Genomic DNA, 14,686 nt, shown 5'->3' on the forward strand with positions numbered 1-14,686 from the left:
TGCGATGACAAATTAAGCGTTCTTATCTTATTATAAAAGTCGCAAAAGAAAAAAAATAATTAATCAATAACCTTTCTAAAAAACATATGTATGTACAGTAGAATCCGCTTATAGCGACTTTCAAGGGACCGACGATTTCTTCGTCGTTATACCCGGAAGACGCACTAAGCAAAAGGATATAAGTGTATAAGCCTGTCTGGGGACCAATCAAGCCACCGAGTTTTCGTCGCGATACCCGGACGGATACTATAAGCGGAGTTGTTATAACAAGATTCTACTGTATTTATTTTTTTCAATTTTCAAGGACTAATTTTGCGGCATGCAGCTATCGCTGCACACGAACGACCAAAATTAACATCTTTAATTTTTTTATTCTACTAGGTTGTTTAATAAGTTTTGTCGTTCGACAAAAAAACCCCAACTTTATGATTCAAAATAAACTTTTTTATTTAGTATAATCTCCCTGAACATCAATACACTTGCTCCAACGATCCTCCAATCTATGGATCCCATCGCTGAAGTGAGAATCCGGAAGATCTTCAAAATATGCCTCAACCTCCGTTATGACTTCTTCATTAAATGATGAAAAACGCTGGCAACCCATACATTTTTCAAGTTCTGGAAACAAATGGAAGGCGCTGGGGGCTAAATCTGGTGAATATGGGGAATGCTTCAACAATTCGAATTTTAATTCATGGATTTTAGCCGTGGTCAAAATGCTCTTGTGACACGATGCATTGAAAAATAATTTTTTTTTCTGCAAACCGGGTCTTTTTTCACGAATGTTTTCCTTTAACTTGTCCGAAAGGTGACAATGGTGTTCAAAATTAAGTGTTTTACCGGTTTGCAAGTAATCTACAAACAAAATTCCTTTCGCATGCCATTACTTTCTTGGCCGATTTCTGGACCCAACCAGGTTCACACCATTCTTTTGCCCCATGTTTTGATACACGATCATGATGATAGACTCAAGCTTCATCCATTGTAATGGATCAACGCCTAAAATCCATTTTATCCACCGCTCCAAATGTTGCTGAGAAAGTCGGCACCCATTGTGCAGACAGCTTTTTAAAGCCCAAAATTTCACTTAAAATATGGCTGACACTGCCTAAAGAGATGTGTACTTAGAGCCTCTACTAAACCTCTCTCAGTCAATCGGCAATTTTCCAAAACCATATCCTGTATTTTGGCTATGATTTCTGCTGTTGATGTGCTTTTTGGATGTCCTCCAGGTGGATCGTCTCCAAGGCTTGTACGACCATGTTCATTTCGGCAACGCACCTTTCAACTGTTCTAACTGAAGATGACCATCATTATACACATTAAACACTCATTCGTGAATTTATTTTGGTGCTAAATCTTCCAAAATAAGAATTTTATCACTGCACGATATTCAATTTTTCCATCGTAAAAAATAATGCGACACGGCGACATCAAATGGCTTGTAAACAAAGATTGAATTGAACTTATTGAGCAACCTAGTAGATCTTATAGTTCGCGAGGCAGATGAAGGTCGCAAGTGCTTCCTTGACCTGTTAAAAGGTATAAAAAGGGTACAAAGGAAAGTATGACTGTTTACATTTTATTTTGAGACACACATAGTAAAAAGATATTTCATGTTAAATACTGATTAATGGTTTGCACTCTTATATGACTGGTAGTTAACGTCATGCATTCCGAGTCGTTCTCAAACACCAAGTGTATAGTTTTTTTAGGCTGGATCTGGGTAAATCCATTTGTTGAAAACTTGTGCCGCTCTTGGATATAATCAGGGTGGGACAGCTCGAGGTATACAAATAAGGCGGGAGATTTCACCGTAATGCGCAGACTGAAGCTATTGGTGTACGGAGAAGTTGCCGTTTTGCAGTCCTGGCCAGAAACCTCGAGCTGCACGAAGTGCAAATAGACGAAATGTTTTAAGAGCTTAGAAACGCTTTTTTACGCTTACTTACTGTCAACTGAGGATCTTTTATGCCGATAATATTCTTCAGTGGCACCGGATAAAAGAAGTTTTTTGCCACGGTCTCGCCACTTTGGTCCTGCAGGACGATCTCCATAAAAACTTCTTCCTTCGAATGGTTCTCGTACAGCAAATACTCCAGGGGCACTGGGCGCACCTCAAGGTCGTTGGACCCCTGAAAGTGAATGGTACGCTGTGAAATAAAGTGGCTTACATTTTCTTACCTTTTCTTACCAGTCCAAATGCGCGGGCTATGGTTTTTTTAGCCACCAAGCCCGACCATAGATACGTGTTAACCAGCACATAGTACAACTGCGAGTCTCTATGCTCCGAGAAGTCCTCCCTGGTTAGCGTGATGTTAAGGCTATCTGTGCTGCTATCGTAGAGCGCGATTACACTCGTTGGTGCCAGGAAATCCCTGGCCCAGTAGTAAACTATCTTAAAGTTTCCATAGAAGTCGATGCAGGACCACGTGGGGGCCACCCAAACATCGTTGAGCTGCCAAATAAGCGCACCCATAGTATGGTTTCCGGTGCGCAGACTACGGAACACTTCGACGCCTGTTTTGGTAGCCATGGCCTGAGCCACCTGGCTAAAATAAACAAATTTCTCGATATTCTCGTCCCAATTCTGGGGAACAAACGGTAGTTGATAGGCTATAAGTTGCAGCATAGGTATGAATCCCTTGGGATCGTGCTGCCGGCTCCGAATGAGCATTGCAATTTCTTCGTTGCTTCCTTCGGCACCATCTCCTAGTGCCCGCTTCCACGATGACATTATTGGCAGACTGGCGTAGCCGAACTCCGAAACAAAACGGGCGTGGGGATACGTCTCAGGGCTAAAGGCGTCTTTGTCGCTCCAAAAGTGCACTGTAGGCAAACACAAATGTACAGGTCAGTATTCGTCGATTATGCAATATCGAGCTGTAACACAAAAAATACATTGTACGAGGTGTCTTCAAAAAGTATCGCGATTTTTGAATTTTCGCGGGTTACCTCGTATCGAATTTCGATTTGTTTGTTGCGTATTAAATAAAATAAATAAATATTTTTTGACTTGGATTGGGATGCAGTAAGTTTTAAATTGAAATTTTTACTTTTAATTCTCTTTCCAGTTTAAATTAAAAAAAAGTTCAACAAGAAAGGAAGATTATATACCCTTGAAGTCACCAATTATGTCGAACAAAATACATATGTACATAAAGGCTAAACAACATCGAAGCTATGACGATTTTTCTATATTTTCGACGACTTTTATATGACAGCTTTATGATATAGTCGTCCGATTTTTATGAAATTTAATTCGTTATTCAGGAGTCTTAAGAAAACGCATTATTCCGAAAATCATGCTTGTCTGATGAAAAACAAAGATGTTATAGTTTTATCTCGGTTATTTCTATATAGATTTTTCGATCTTTCCTATGGCAGCTATATGATAACGTTGTCGGATTTTAATGAAATTATTTTCTCGATTCAAGGGTTATTAAAAAGCTCCATTTTTTGAAAATTATGCTCGACGGATTAAAAACAACGATGTTATAATTTTTTTTCATTATTTTAATATATATTTTTCGATCTTTCCTATGGCAGCTATGTGATAGAGTTATCCGATTTAAATAAAATTTAATCCGAAATTCAATAGTAGTTAGAAAACGCCATCTGGAAGAAATCAAGTCGATCTGATCTGATTTTTTATTTCATTCTCTCGTATGGGAGCTATCCAATATAGTCGGCCGATCCGGCCCGTTTCGACTTATATACTGCGTGCAATAACTACACAACTTTTGGTGAGGTTTCAGCAAGATAGCTTTAAAACTGAGAGACTAGTTTGCGTAGAAACGGACAGACGGACAGATAGACAGACAGGCAGATGGACAGACGGACAGACGTATTTCGATTCAGATGGTGATGCTGATCAAGATTATGAAGATCAAGATGTGACTGAAATTATAATACCCATTTGCTCTGCAAGGGTATAAAAATTAATTTTAAAAGTCCAGTATTATTTCTTAAATTTTAACTTAAGAGAATGAATTAACTATGGTTATCGTTCTATCATTTTGAATTGGGAATGTAGCCAGCTTTGGCTTTCCGATTATTATTCCGACTCACCGTCACCAAAGTTTGGACTTTGCAGGTCCAGATCTTGGCTGGACTCGGCGATGCCCATTGAAGGGGTGGAGATCATGGGGCCAGGCCGTGGACTGAAATCGTCTCTGGCGATAACTTTGAGCTCTTGCAGTATCGTGCCAATAAACAATGATTTATAGTCACTCTCCATTCGTGTGGCGTTTTCCCCGAAATCGGATTTGTTGGTTGCCAGGAAAAGCTCGACCTCGTTGTTGGTCACGATCAGGGACAAACTGGGGTGATATGAGAGGCGCTGGGCGTTCTGCACCGTCTCCACGCAGACCGAGGACACGAAGTCACTTTCCAGAGGGTAGGCTGCTTGGGAGAAGGCCATGTCCTGCCACACTAGAAGCCCGTAAAAGTCCGCCAAGTCGTAGAAGGTCTCCGACTCGTACAGTCCGCCCCCCCAAACGCGAATCATGTTCATGTTGGCCTCATGAGCCGCTTTAAGCAAAAACTCCACTAAAAGAATCAAGGGCCATTAGTACAAATGTAAGCTCGTAAAACACAAACATTCTTACACGCATCCGCATCAGCTGACAACTCTGGAAGAGCGTGGACAGGCACATAGTTGGCTCCCTTCATGAAGATTGGGTGTCCGTTAACCCGAAAAAAGAAAGTCCTGCCAACGTCTAGTTCCTCGAAAAATCAAAGAGATAAATAGCAATAAAAGGAAAAAAGAAATCAAAAAATCAAAGCAATTTGGGAAAACAATCTAATTGTATAGAAGTTATTACTGCAAGGGCTTATAAGCTTTAGCTCGCTTCTTGTTTCAAAAAATAATTCTACACTACTCACGGTCTTTATCCTCTACCAGCTCTATCGTGCGAAATCCAACCTTTAGGAGCTTCTGGGACTCTGTACGCGAGCTTAGAGAAGCACCGTCTTCGCTGGCATAGCACTTTACTGAAAAAAGCACTGGGTAGAGTTTTTGTTTGCCGTAGCCATTGGGCCACCACAAGGTGACTCGGTCCTAGGGAAAATTGCGATTATTCCAAGTGCTGTGAAAGTATATAAATGGTTTTACTTTAGGTATGTGTATTTTGAACTCTAACACAGGCGACGCGCAGGACACCCTTTGCTTTTCAAGGACGTAGCGTTCGTCCAAAAGGTCACTACGAGAATAACAAGAAATAAAGGGTATAACTGAAGTAGGGCTTAACGTGCTGTAGTTACTTGGCATAAACCACCAGTTGGGCATAAAAGTCTTCCGTCGCTGGTGTGCTAAGGAAGGCTCGGCAATCCATCGTCCAGTGAGTGTCGTTCCGGACGATGGCCACATCGATATCACGTAACACGGCCAATGCGTAGTACTCGACCACGACTGGCTTCCAAATGCCTGAGGAGAGTGCTGCTGGGTTCCACTCGCCGCCGAAGCTCATTTGCATCTTACGTAAGTGGTTCCGATGGCACTCGACATCGCCTCGAGCGTTTGGGCAGCTGGCAGGTCCGGTGATCACGCCCAGCTCCTCAAGTTCCCGGGCGCGCCTGCTTGCCTCCTGCAGTGGCGAGAGGATCTCGATTTCCAGAAGGTTTTGGCTGGGGCTGGGCAGCAGGAGGTGGCCAACGGCGAACGAGTACCGAACGAACATGTTGTCCGTCTCCCCAAGGAGCGCTCCGTTCAAATGCACCTTGGACACGGTATCAATTCCGTAGAGCGTCAGGTTCACCTGGCTGTCGAAGCCCACTTCGGCGCCTGCGGATCGGGTAGCAATCAGGTGACTTGGTTAAGGGTACTCTGTTACCCACTGTTGAATCTGGCGCTGTAGGTCCATGACTGGTTTGCTATCCACCGTAAGGCGACATCATTTCCCGGGTCCAGCAGGTCTCCATAGGTTTCCTTGAGCGCTGTATAAACGCCGCTTGGTAGTCGTGGCACCTCAATCTCTATGGCTGATAAAACACGGGAGTGGTAAACAATGAGCACCTAAATTGGTTTAAATCACAGAGACTATAGTACTCGAAGTACTCACAGACTATTAATTGCTCAAAATACAAGCGCTATCAAAGTCAACGCAAGCGAACATGTTTTTTCCCATTCCTAGTAGCGTGTAAATTGTTTTTGTTGAAAAGTATGAAGGCAAGTGTAACTCGTATACCCCTATGTATATTCGTTTACAACTTAAAAAAAACATTTGTAAATACGAGTATATCCTACAAATAGTTGACTAATCTGTAATGTCCGTCCGGCCATCTTTTGTCCGTATAAACGTAAGATTTCGTAAATTATAATCACTCCTACACCAACAAATCACAACATTTTTTGGGGCCACATATTTGATGGCAAATATTTGCATTTAAAAAGGAATCTAGCAATTCATAATTTTCTCTTCAAAAATGCTAACTACGTAAAACTTTTTAAGTCGGTGTTTCACAGGTCAAGTAACGAGTACCTCAAGGTCGGGCACTGGAGTGTTATTATTGTTTAATCTTATCATGGCAATACATACATACACACATACAAATACATATTTCTAAAGAGACTCGATCAAGCATAAAAATAAACAAAACCGAGAAAGATGTTCATAGGTCACTTACAGGAGCTTTCATTCCTCAATGTCCATTTTGTAATCTCTTGGACAAGAATGCTTTTCGCGATGTTGCATTGGATTAATGTTATAAAAACATATAATATAAAATATAATCTTATCATTTTTATCGCGATTCGAATTGATCGGCCGTTAACATCTTAAAAGCACATTTTTTTTAATATTTATTTTATTGAAATCTTATCAGTGGCTGCCGGACCTCAGCTCCGTTCACAACTCTTTAGCTTTCGGACGCACGTTACCGCTCCCGAATCACTTGATTACTGCCAGTTGAAACCATCTCAAAGCAACTCAATTCAAAGCAGCGAAGCGATTGGGTGTGGTGAAATAGATCGATAGCGGGAAAGGTAGTTATTTCGGCATGACGACTTTTAGATACGTTTACATTGTACACTTACAAAATGCCTAAATTAAGAACAATGACCGAATCCTGGGACTACAGAAACAAAAAAGTTATTAAACTTTTCTGGGTGGACTTCGGCAAGCAGAAGCTTATATTCCCCTGCAGTCATCAAATATGTCAAACAAAATGCATAAAGGCTAAACTTCGGCTTGCCGAAGCTAGCTTCCTTTCTTATTTTTCACTAATGTGCGTCATTTTTAAAAATTTGACGATTTTTCTATTAATTTTTATTACATATTTTAATTTTCGTCTATAGTTCATATGGCAACTATATAATATAGTTATCCGATTTTGATAAAATTAATTTCGTAATTCAGGAGTCGTTAGAAAACTCTATATTCCAAAAATCATGCTTGTCTGATGAAAAAAAACGATGTTATAGTTTATTTGAGAAGAAATCAAGTCGATCTGATCAAAAAAACCGGCGGTAGAATTTTTTGTTTCATTCTCTCGTATGGGAGCTATCCGATATAGTCGGCCGATCCGGCCCCTTCCTACTTATATGTATACTGCGTGCAATAATAACTTTAAAACTGAGAGACTAGTTTGCGTAGAAACAGACAAGAGGACAGACAGACGGACGACGAAGTTTGCGTTGCAAACTTCTTCCTTTGCTCTGCAAGGGTATAAAAATGTTGTTGTTAGTTGGCATTTTGATCTGAAATTGGGATCTTTTTTTTAAATCGGAAAGAAATCATAGTGGTTCAGGTGATACAATTTAAAAGAACTACTTTCGTTTGGCCTGGCTATCTACAAAGATATTCAAACACAATCCACACAAAAAAATATACACAGGTATGGCCAATAATTACACTGGTCAACACAAGTCTTGTTTCCTTTATTTTTTTTATCTGTTATTGGGTATTTCTATGGCCCTGAGTATGAAAAAAATACTGGATGATTGCTAACAGCTTCAGTTTTTGAAATATAGAGATTTATTATTTTGATAAAAAAGTACAGAAAATTAATAAATGATGTTAACAAAATTTCTATTGAACACTATCAAATGATCTTTTATGCGATTTTCTTGAATGGACGACTTTAGGTAGATCACGTTGCAAACTCCAGCAGTAGTCTGCCATCATATGTGAGTCCCACCGCCCCTGATACCGCTCTTCCATTGTTCGAAGATCCTGATGGAATCTTTCACCCTGCTCCTCACTAAAATCAGCTAGATTTTGTGGAAATCGGTCTAAATGTGAGTGCAGGAAGTGGATTTTTATGCTCATGTTGCACCCTAACTCTTGCAAGTTCGATAGCATGGACTCAACAAGCTCGACGTGGTTGTCAGATTTCTTTTTGCCTAGAAAATTACTCATAACCAAAACGTATGACTTCCAAGCTTTGGATTCGACTTCATTCATTGATTTGACAAAATTAGGATCTTTCACGAGTTGCCTAATCTGTGGCCCATCAAAAATACCAGCTTTTAATTTTTCTGTACTTAATCCTGGAAACTTGCGTGAAAGAAAATTGAAACAATCGCCACTTTTGTCAAGCGCCTTCACAAACTGTTTCATTATCCCGAGTTTAATATGAAGTGGTGGAAGTATGATGCGATCTCGGCTAACTAAAGGCATATTTATAACATTTTTTGTACCAACTTTTAGCTCTTCCCGCACTGGAATAATATACAGCTTTGATATTTTTAGATAAACCTTCATTAAAAATGATATAGTGATTTTTTGTATAACTCCATAAAGTATATGTATTATGAGTAGATTTATATCTTTCTGCCTGCCTGTCCGTATGAACGTCGAAATTTTGGAAACTGTATTGATAGAATATTGGGACTACAAGAGCAGATTCTTACACCTATAAACTGTGACGCCCAGCTTTGATGGCACTGCATTTTGGATTCTGTTTCTAAGTAGGCGGGGAGTGCCCTTTTCTTAAATTCGCCACGCCCATTTTTATGCCCACCAGCCGTGTGGGGCGTGAACGCCGACTAGCTGCTCTATTTCTGCATTTGTATGCCTTATGTAATGTGTTGTGCTTTGCCTTGGTGGTGTTGCGATTCGAGCCGCTGAAGCCAAAACTGACTTTAGCATGCTTACGGTTCTGTTAATGTCATCTTCGCCGGTTAGCTGTGATGTAAGTTCGATGTGCGCACTTACGTATTTTTTGAATTTGAGCCAGTTTGGGCTTTTAGAGGTTAACATGACGGGGTTGTCATTACTAACTGGCTGTTGGTTTAAGCTAAAAAGTACAGGCGAGTGATCTGATGATAGATCCGAGAGAGATCTGGCGCTAATCAGATTCCGTGGGATGTTTTTTGTAACTGCGAAAGCTATCAAGTCTGGCAGTTTTCTGGGGTCGCTAGGCCAGTGTGTAGGTGATTTATAATTGCATAATACAGTTGTCTACCTTTCAGCGTAACGAGGAGAGATCCCCAGTGCGTATGCTTGGCGTTATAGTCTCCTGCTGCTATGAAGTATTTGCCTAGTGACGTTTACGTTTTTATTTATAGTGGAACTGCCGAGTGATGATCGGGCTGCTGACGAAAAGAAGACATCAGGTGTGAGTTTAGAGGGCGACTTTTTAACTCCTTGTATACTGGACAGCCTCTGTAGTTTGCTGTATGGTCTCCTCCGCAGTTACTACACTTTTTGCTATTTGGCTCATTTAAAGAGAGGTTGCGATTGTTTGTTTCGGTTACGTGTGTTTGAGACTGTTTTTACGTTAAAACCTTTATCTTTTAGTGCCTGTTCGACTCCAGCAATGATTACGTCTGGTTCGATTCCTTTTATAACAACTTGCTGACCTTTACTACTTTTTAGCTGGTAGGTATAGTAGTTCTGTATAAGCGACTTTTCGCCGTTTATTTTTAATTTATATCGGGTTTTTCCGGAGCACAAGAGAAATAAATGCACGTCTGCACTCGCCGATGTTCTGCTGCATTTTCAAAATATGGAGCTTTTTAATAACCCTTGAATCGAGAAAATAATTTCATTAAAATCCGACAACGTTATCATATAGCTGCCATAGGAAATATCGGAAAATATATATAAAAGTAATGGAAAAAAATTATAGGGTCGTTTTTTTTATACCCACGAGTATGTTTTTGAAAATATGAGATTTATTAATAACCCTTGAATCGAGAAAAAAATTCATTAAAATCCAACAACTACAGTAGAATCCTGTTGTAACGAGTCCGCTTATAGTGTCCGTCCGGGTATTGTGACGAAAACTCGATGGCTTGATTGGTCCCCAGACAAACTTATACACTTAAATCCTTCTGCTTAGTGCGTCTTCCGTGTATAACGACGAAAAATCGTCGGTCCCTTGAAAGTCGCTATAAGCTGATTTTACTGTATATCATATAGCTGACATAGGAAAGATCGAAAAATCGTTGTTTTTCATCAGGTAACCATGATTTTTGGACGATTTTTTTAACGACCCTTAAATTACGAATTAAATTTGATCAAAATCGTAGCTTTAACATATGTAAGACTTACAATAAATACCGAATATTAAAGTAATGCCATTTTCAAGCTTTTTTTTCTTTTAACTGTGATTCTTCTTTTAATTTTTAATAAAGTCCTAACATATGTATATCTACGTAAAGGTAATATTACAAACTTTAATATACCATTTTTAAAATTTCGAGTTTTCTTAGTATTAAACATGTTATTCGCGTTTAAAGTTGCAAAAAAAAAAAACCGAATATTAATGTGATACATTGTACAATTCTAACAGCGTGTTTTTAAGCTTAAATTTGGCAGTATTGCTCTATTTTTTTTTTGGATATATTGTTGGATATATTTGATGACTGCAAGGGTATATCAGCATCGGGTTGCCGAAGCTAGCTACTTTTCTTGTTTGATCTCTCCAATGCCAGCTATATGATAGAGTTATCCGATTTAATCCGAAATTCAATAGCAGTTAGAGAACGTCATCTGGAAGAAATCAAGTCGATCTTATCAAAAACGGCTGTCTGAAAATTTTTCGTTTTATTCTCTCATTTGGGAGCTATTCGATACAGTCGGCCGACCCAGCCCGTTCTGACTTATATATATACTGCGTCCAATAACTACACACCTTTTGGGAAAGTTTCAGCAAGATAGCTTTAAAACTGAGAGGCTAGTTTACTTAGAACCCGACAGGAGGACAGACGTATTTGGATTCTGATCGTGATGCTGATCAAGAATATATACACTTTATGGGGTCTGAGGTGTCTCCGTCACTGCGTTGCAAACATCTGACTGAAATTATAATACCCTTTACTTTACAAAATTTCGATTCTCTCTAGCGAAAAATTGAAGACACTGCCTTTGCAGGAAATTTTGTTGTTAAATGTAAAATTATTTTTTCAGATTACAAATAATTAATGGTCTAGTTTGAATCAAGGAAAACATTAATAAAAGATATAAGAAAAAAACTCGACATTTCTAAAAACAATTTGCGAATTTCCAGCCGATTACAGAACTGCCTTTTGGTGGTGCGTCATTGACACCAATTGTAAATTGGGACCACCAGGCTAAGGTTAATTCATTCAAAAGACAAATAACGCGCAACAACAGGAAACTAAAACTCCGTCTTTAAGTCAATAGGGGCGTGGTCGATATCGAGGCGAGGCCGAGTGCATGGTTAATGAAGTCGTCTGGTGAAAAAAATTGTAAAAGGCCATGAAAAAGAAAATTCAGCCACAGTCTCGCCGGAATGGCCAACTACTATCGACGCAAGAAAGGTGACGCGGTGTTTCTCAACGCAAAACCCCTCAATAGTGCTAATGCCCAGGCATATTTGTACGGGGTTCGGAAGTACTCCATTGGATTAGCGGAGCGATTGGATGCAGACTATGAGGCTCCACCGTTGGAGAGGAAGAAGAGCTCCGAGAGCACAGCCTCCAATAATCCTGAGTTCACGCCTGTGAGTGTGGCTTCTTCTGCAATACAACGCCATTTAAAGTCAGGTATCCTGCTTTCCAGAGTGTTTTCTACAGGAACATAGCACCTGTCAACTGGTTCTTAAGGATTATTGGCGTATTGCCCATTGTTCGAAGGGGTCCTGCCCGTGCCAAATTCGAAATGAATTCAGCCTCCTTCACTTACTCAGTGGTTTTCTTTGTGCTCCTGGCGGTGAGTAGTTTTAGTTTAATTAACTAACTCATCCATATATTCCATAAATATATGGTAAACTTTAACCATACTTTAACCTTTAAAGGCCAAAAAAAGGGCCATGTTTCATTTTGGCATCTTTCCATACACTTCGCACAATTTTTTGGGAACTTCGACCGCTTTTTATCCTTTTCGGAAGTAAAAAAGCAAAATATGCCGAAAATGCTCACTTTGGTCCTCCATGTTTAATTTGCTATAGCTTCCACAAATGTTATCGAATAATTGCCAAATTTTCGTCGATAGTACCTAAGACAATAAGCTTTAAAAAGATTCTAAAAAGTGTGACCCTGGTGCTCGATTAGTCGTAAATAAATTAGATTAAAAACGATTACTAAAAAAAACGACATGACTTTCTTGCCAACCCAATATTATAATTTCAGTCAGAAGTTTGCAACGCAGTGAAGGAGACACCTCACACCCCATAAAGTACATACATATATATATATTCTTGATCAGCATCACGATCTGAATCGAAATACGTCTGTACGTTTGTCCGTCTATCCTGCTGTCTGTTTCTACGCAAACTAGTCTCTCAGTTTTAAAGCTATCTTGCTGAAACTTTCCCAAAAGTTGTGTAGTCATTGCACGCAGTATATAAGTCCGGAACAGCCCGGATCGGCCGACTATATCGAATGCCTCCCACACATGAGAATGAAATAAAAAATTCTCACGCCGTTGTTTTTGATCAGATCGACTTGATTTCTTCAGGATGGCGTTTTCGAACTGTTTTTGAATTTCGGATTAAATTCTATTTAAATCGGATAACTCTATCACAAACATTTCATTTTCCATATTTTCGACGACTGTTCATATGACAACTATATGCTATAGTCGTCCGATTTTGATGAAATTTAATTCAAAATTCAAGATTCGTTAAAAAAGTCTAATTTCCAAAAATCATGATTGTCCGATAAAAAAATGATGTAGGAATTTTATTTCCGTAAATTATAAATAGATTTTACAATCTTTCCTATGGCAGCTATATGATATAATTGCTTGATTTTTATGAAATATTTTTTTTTTGTAATGTATTTAAAAAATTCGACGTTCTAAAAACCATAGTCGTGGGATGAAACACAACGTCGATAAAAATTTTTTTTTCATTATTTATATAAAAATTTCTCGATATTTCCTATGCGAGCTATATGATAAAGTTATCCGATTTTCATAAAACCATTGTATAAGCTTCGGCTTGCAAAAGCCAGCTTTCTTTTTTGTTAATATTAAAATAGTCGAAGCCGTTGTTCTTAACAGCGGGATTTAATGTTATGCTACGAATCGTAAGTTACGTTCAATGAAATCATACTGTGATATCAGTAGCTAGTAGCTACCTAGGCATAAGTTGTTTCTTGTGATTTTTATGACATAATGAAATATATTTCTATTAATATTTGTATCTCTTTATTTAACTCTTTCAGTGCTATGTTGGCTATGTGGCCAACAACCGCATCCACATCGTGCGCTCTCTGAGCGGGCCCTTCGAGGAGGCGGTGATTGCCTACTTATTCCTGGTTAACATCTTGCCTATTATGATAATTCCCATTCTGTGGTATGAGGCTAGGAAAATAGCCAGACTCTTTAACGACTGGGATGACTTTGAGGTGTTGTACTACCAGATTTCTGGTCATAGTTTACCTTTGAAACTCCGACAAAAAGCGGTCTATATAGCCACTGTGTTGCCAATCTTATCAGTGTTATCAGTGGTTATTACCCACATTACCATGTCGGATTTGAACATCAATCAAGTTGTGCCGTATTGCATCCTGGACAATTTAACTGCTATGTTGGGAGCCTGGTGGTTCCTTATCTGTGAGGCCATGAGCATCACGGCTCACCTTCTGGCGGAGAGGTTTCAGAAGGCCTTAAAACACATTGGCCCAGCTGCGATGGTAGCCGACTACCGAGTTTTGTGGCTTCGATTAAGTAAGCTTACCCGGGATACTGGAAACGCCATGTGCTATACCTTTGTTTTTATGAGTCTCTACCTGTTTTTCATCATCACTCTTTCGATTTACGGACTGATGTCTCAACTTTCAGAAGGATTTGGCATCAAAGATATAGGACTCACCATAACAGCTTTATGGAACATTGGACTATTATTTTATATCTGCGATGAGGCACATTATGCATCGGTAAATGTGCGAACTAATTTTCAGAAGAAACTTTTGATGGTAGAGCTAAACTGGATGAACTCGGATGCCCAGACAGAGATAAATATGTTTTTGCGAGCCACTGAGATGAATCCATCGACCATAAATTGTGGTGGCTTCTTTGATGTGAACAGAAGCCTCTTCAAGGGACTTTTAACTACAATGGTCACATACTTGGTTGTTTTGCTTCAGTTTCAGATAAGCATTCCCACTGATAAGGGAGATTCTGAGGGTACTACCAACATCACAGTGGTGGATTTTGTCATGGACAGTATGGATAATGATATGACTTTGATGCCAAGCACCTCTGCAATCACCACCACTTCAAAAACCACTTTGGCACCATTTGTAAAACAAAAAGGCAGAAAGGGTTAA

At 39.4% G+C, this 14,686-nt stretch overlaps 2 protein-coding genes across 3 annotated transcripts; one reads left to right on the top strand and one right to left on the bottom strand.

Annotated features, from left to right (window-relative positions):
* Positions 1-1,566: 1,566 nt before the first annotated feature.
* LOC108098660 (beta-mannosidase-like) lies at positions 1,567-6,879 on the bottom strand. 2 transcript variants are annotated; one of them, XM_043209028.1, is made up of 10 exons: positions 6,628-6,879; positions 5,839-5,982; positions 5,266-5,785; positions 5,117-5,204; positions 4,888-5,062; positions 4,611-4,721; positions 4,072-4,551; positions 2,195-2,829; positions 1,953-2,135; positions 1,567-1,887 (listed from the first exon to the last, which is right to left on the bottom strand). In XM_043209028.1, exons 1-10 carry the CDS (start codon positions 6,740-6,742, stop codon positions 1,615-1,617), a joined length of 2,724 nt encoding a protein of 907 aa, XP_043064963.1. In that variant the 5' UTR covers positions 6,743-6,879; the 3' UTR covers positions 1,567-1,614. The 2 variants fall into 2 exon arrangements, with proteins under 2 accessions (XP_043064963.1, XP_017057225.2); XM_017201736.2 differs by having other exon boundaries at positions 5,839-6,016; positions 6,628-6,745.
* A 4,815-nt stretch (positions 6,880-11,694) lies between these two features.
* Positions 11,695-14,686, top strand: LOC108098493 (gustatory and odorant receptor 63a). Its single transcript, XM_017201413.2, has 3 exons — positions 11,695-11,913; positions 11,973-12,122; positions 13,580-14,686. The coding sequence occupies exons 1-3, from the start codon at positions 11,704-11,706 to the stop codon at positions 14,684-14,686; spliced, it is 1,467 nt and encodes a 488-aa protein (XP_017056902.2). The 5' UTR covers positions 11,695-11,703.

This window comes from Drosophila ficusphila, unplaced genomic scaffold (genome assembly GCF_018152265.1).
Source record: "Drosophila ficusphila isolate 14025-0441.05 unplaced genomic scaffold, ASM1815226v1 contig_791, whole genome shotgun sequence".
Taxonomy (NCBI): Eukaryota; Metazoa; Arthropoda; class Insecta; order Diptera; family Drosophilidae; genus Drosophila; species Drosophila ficusphila.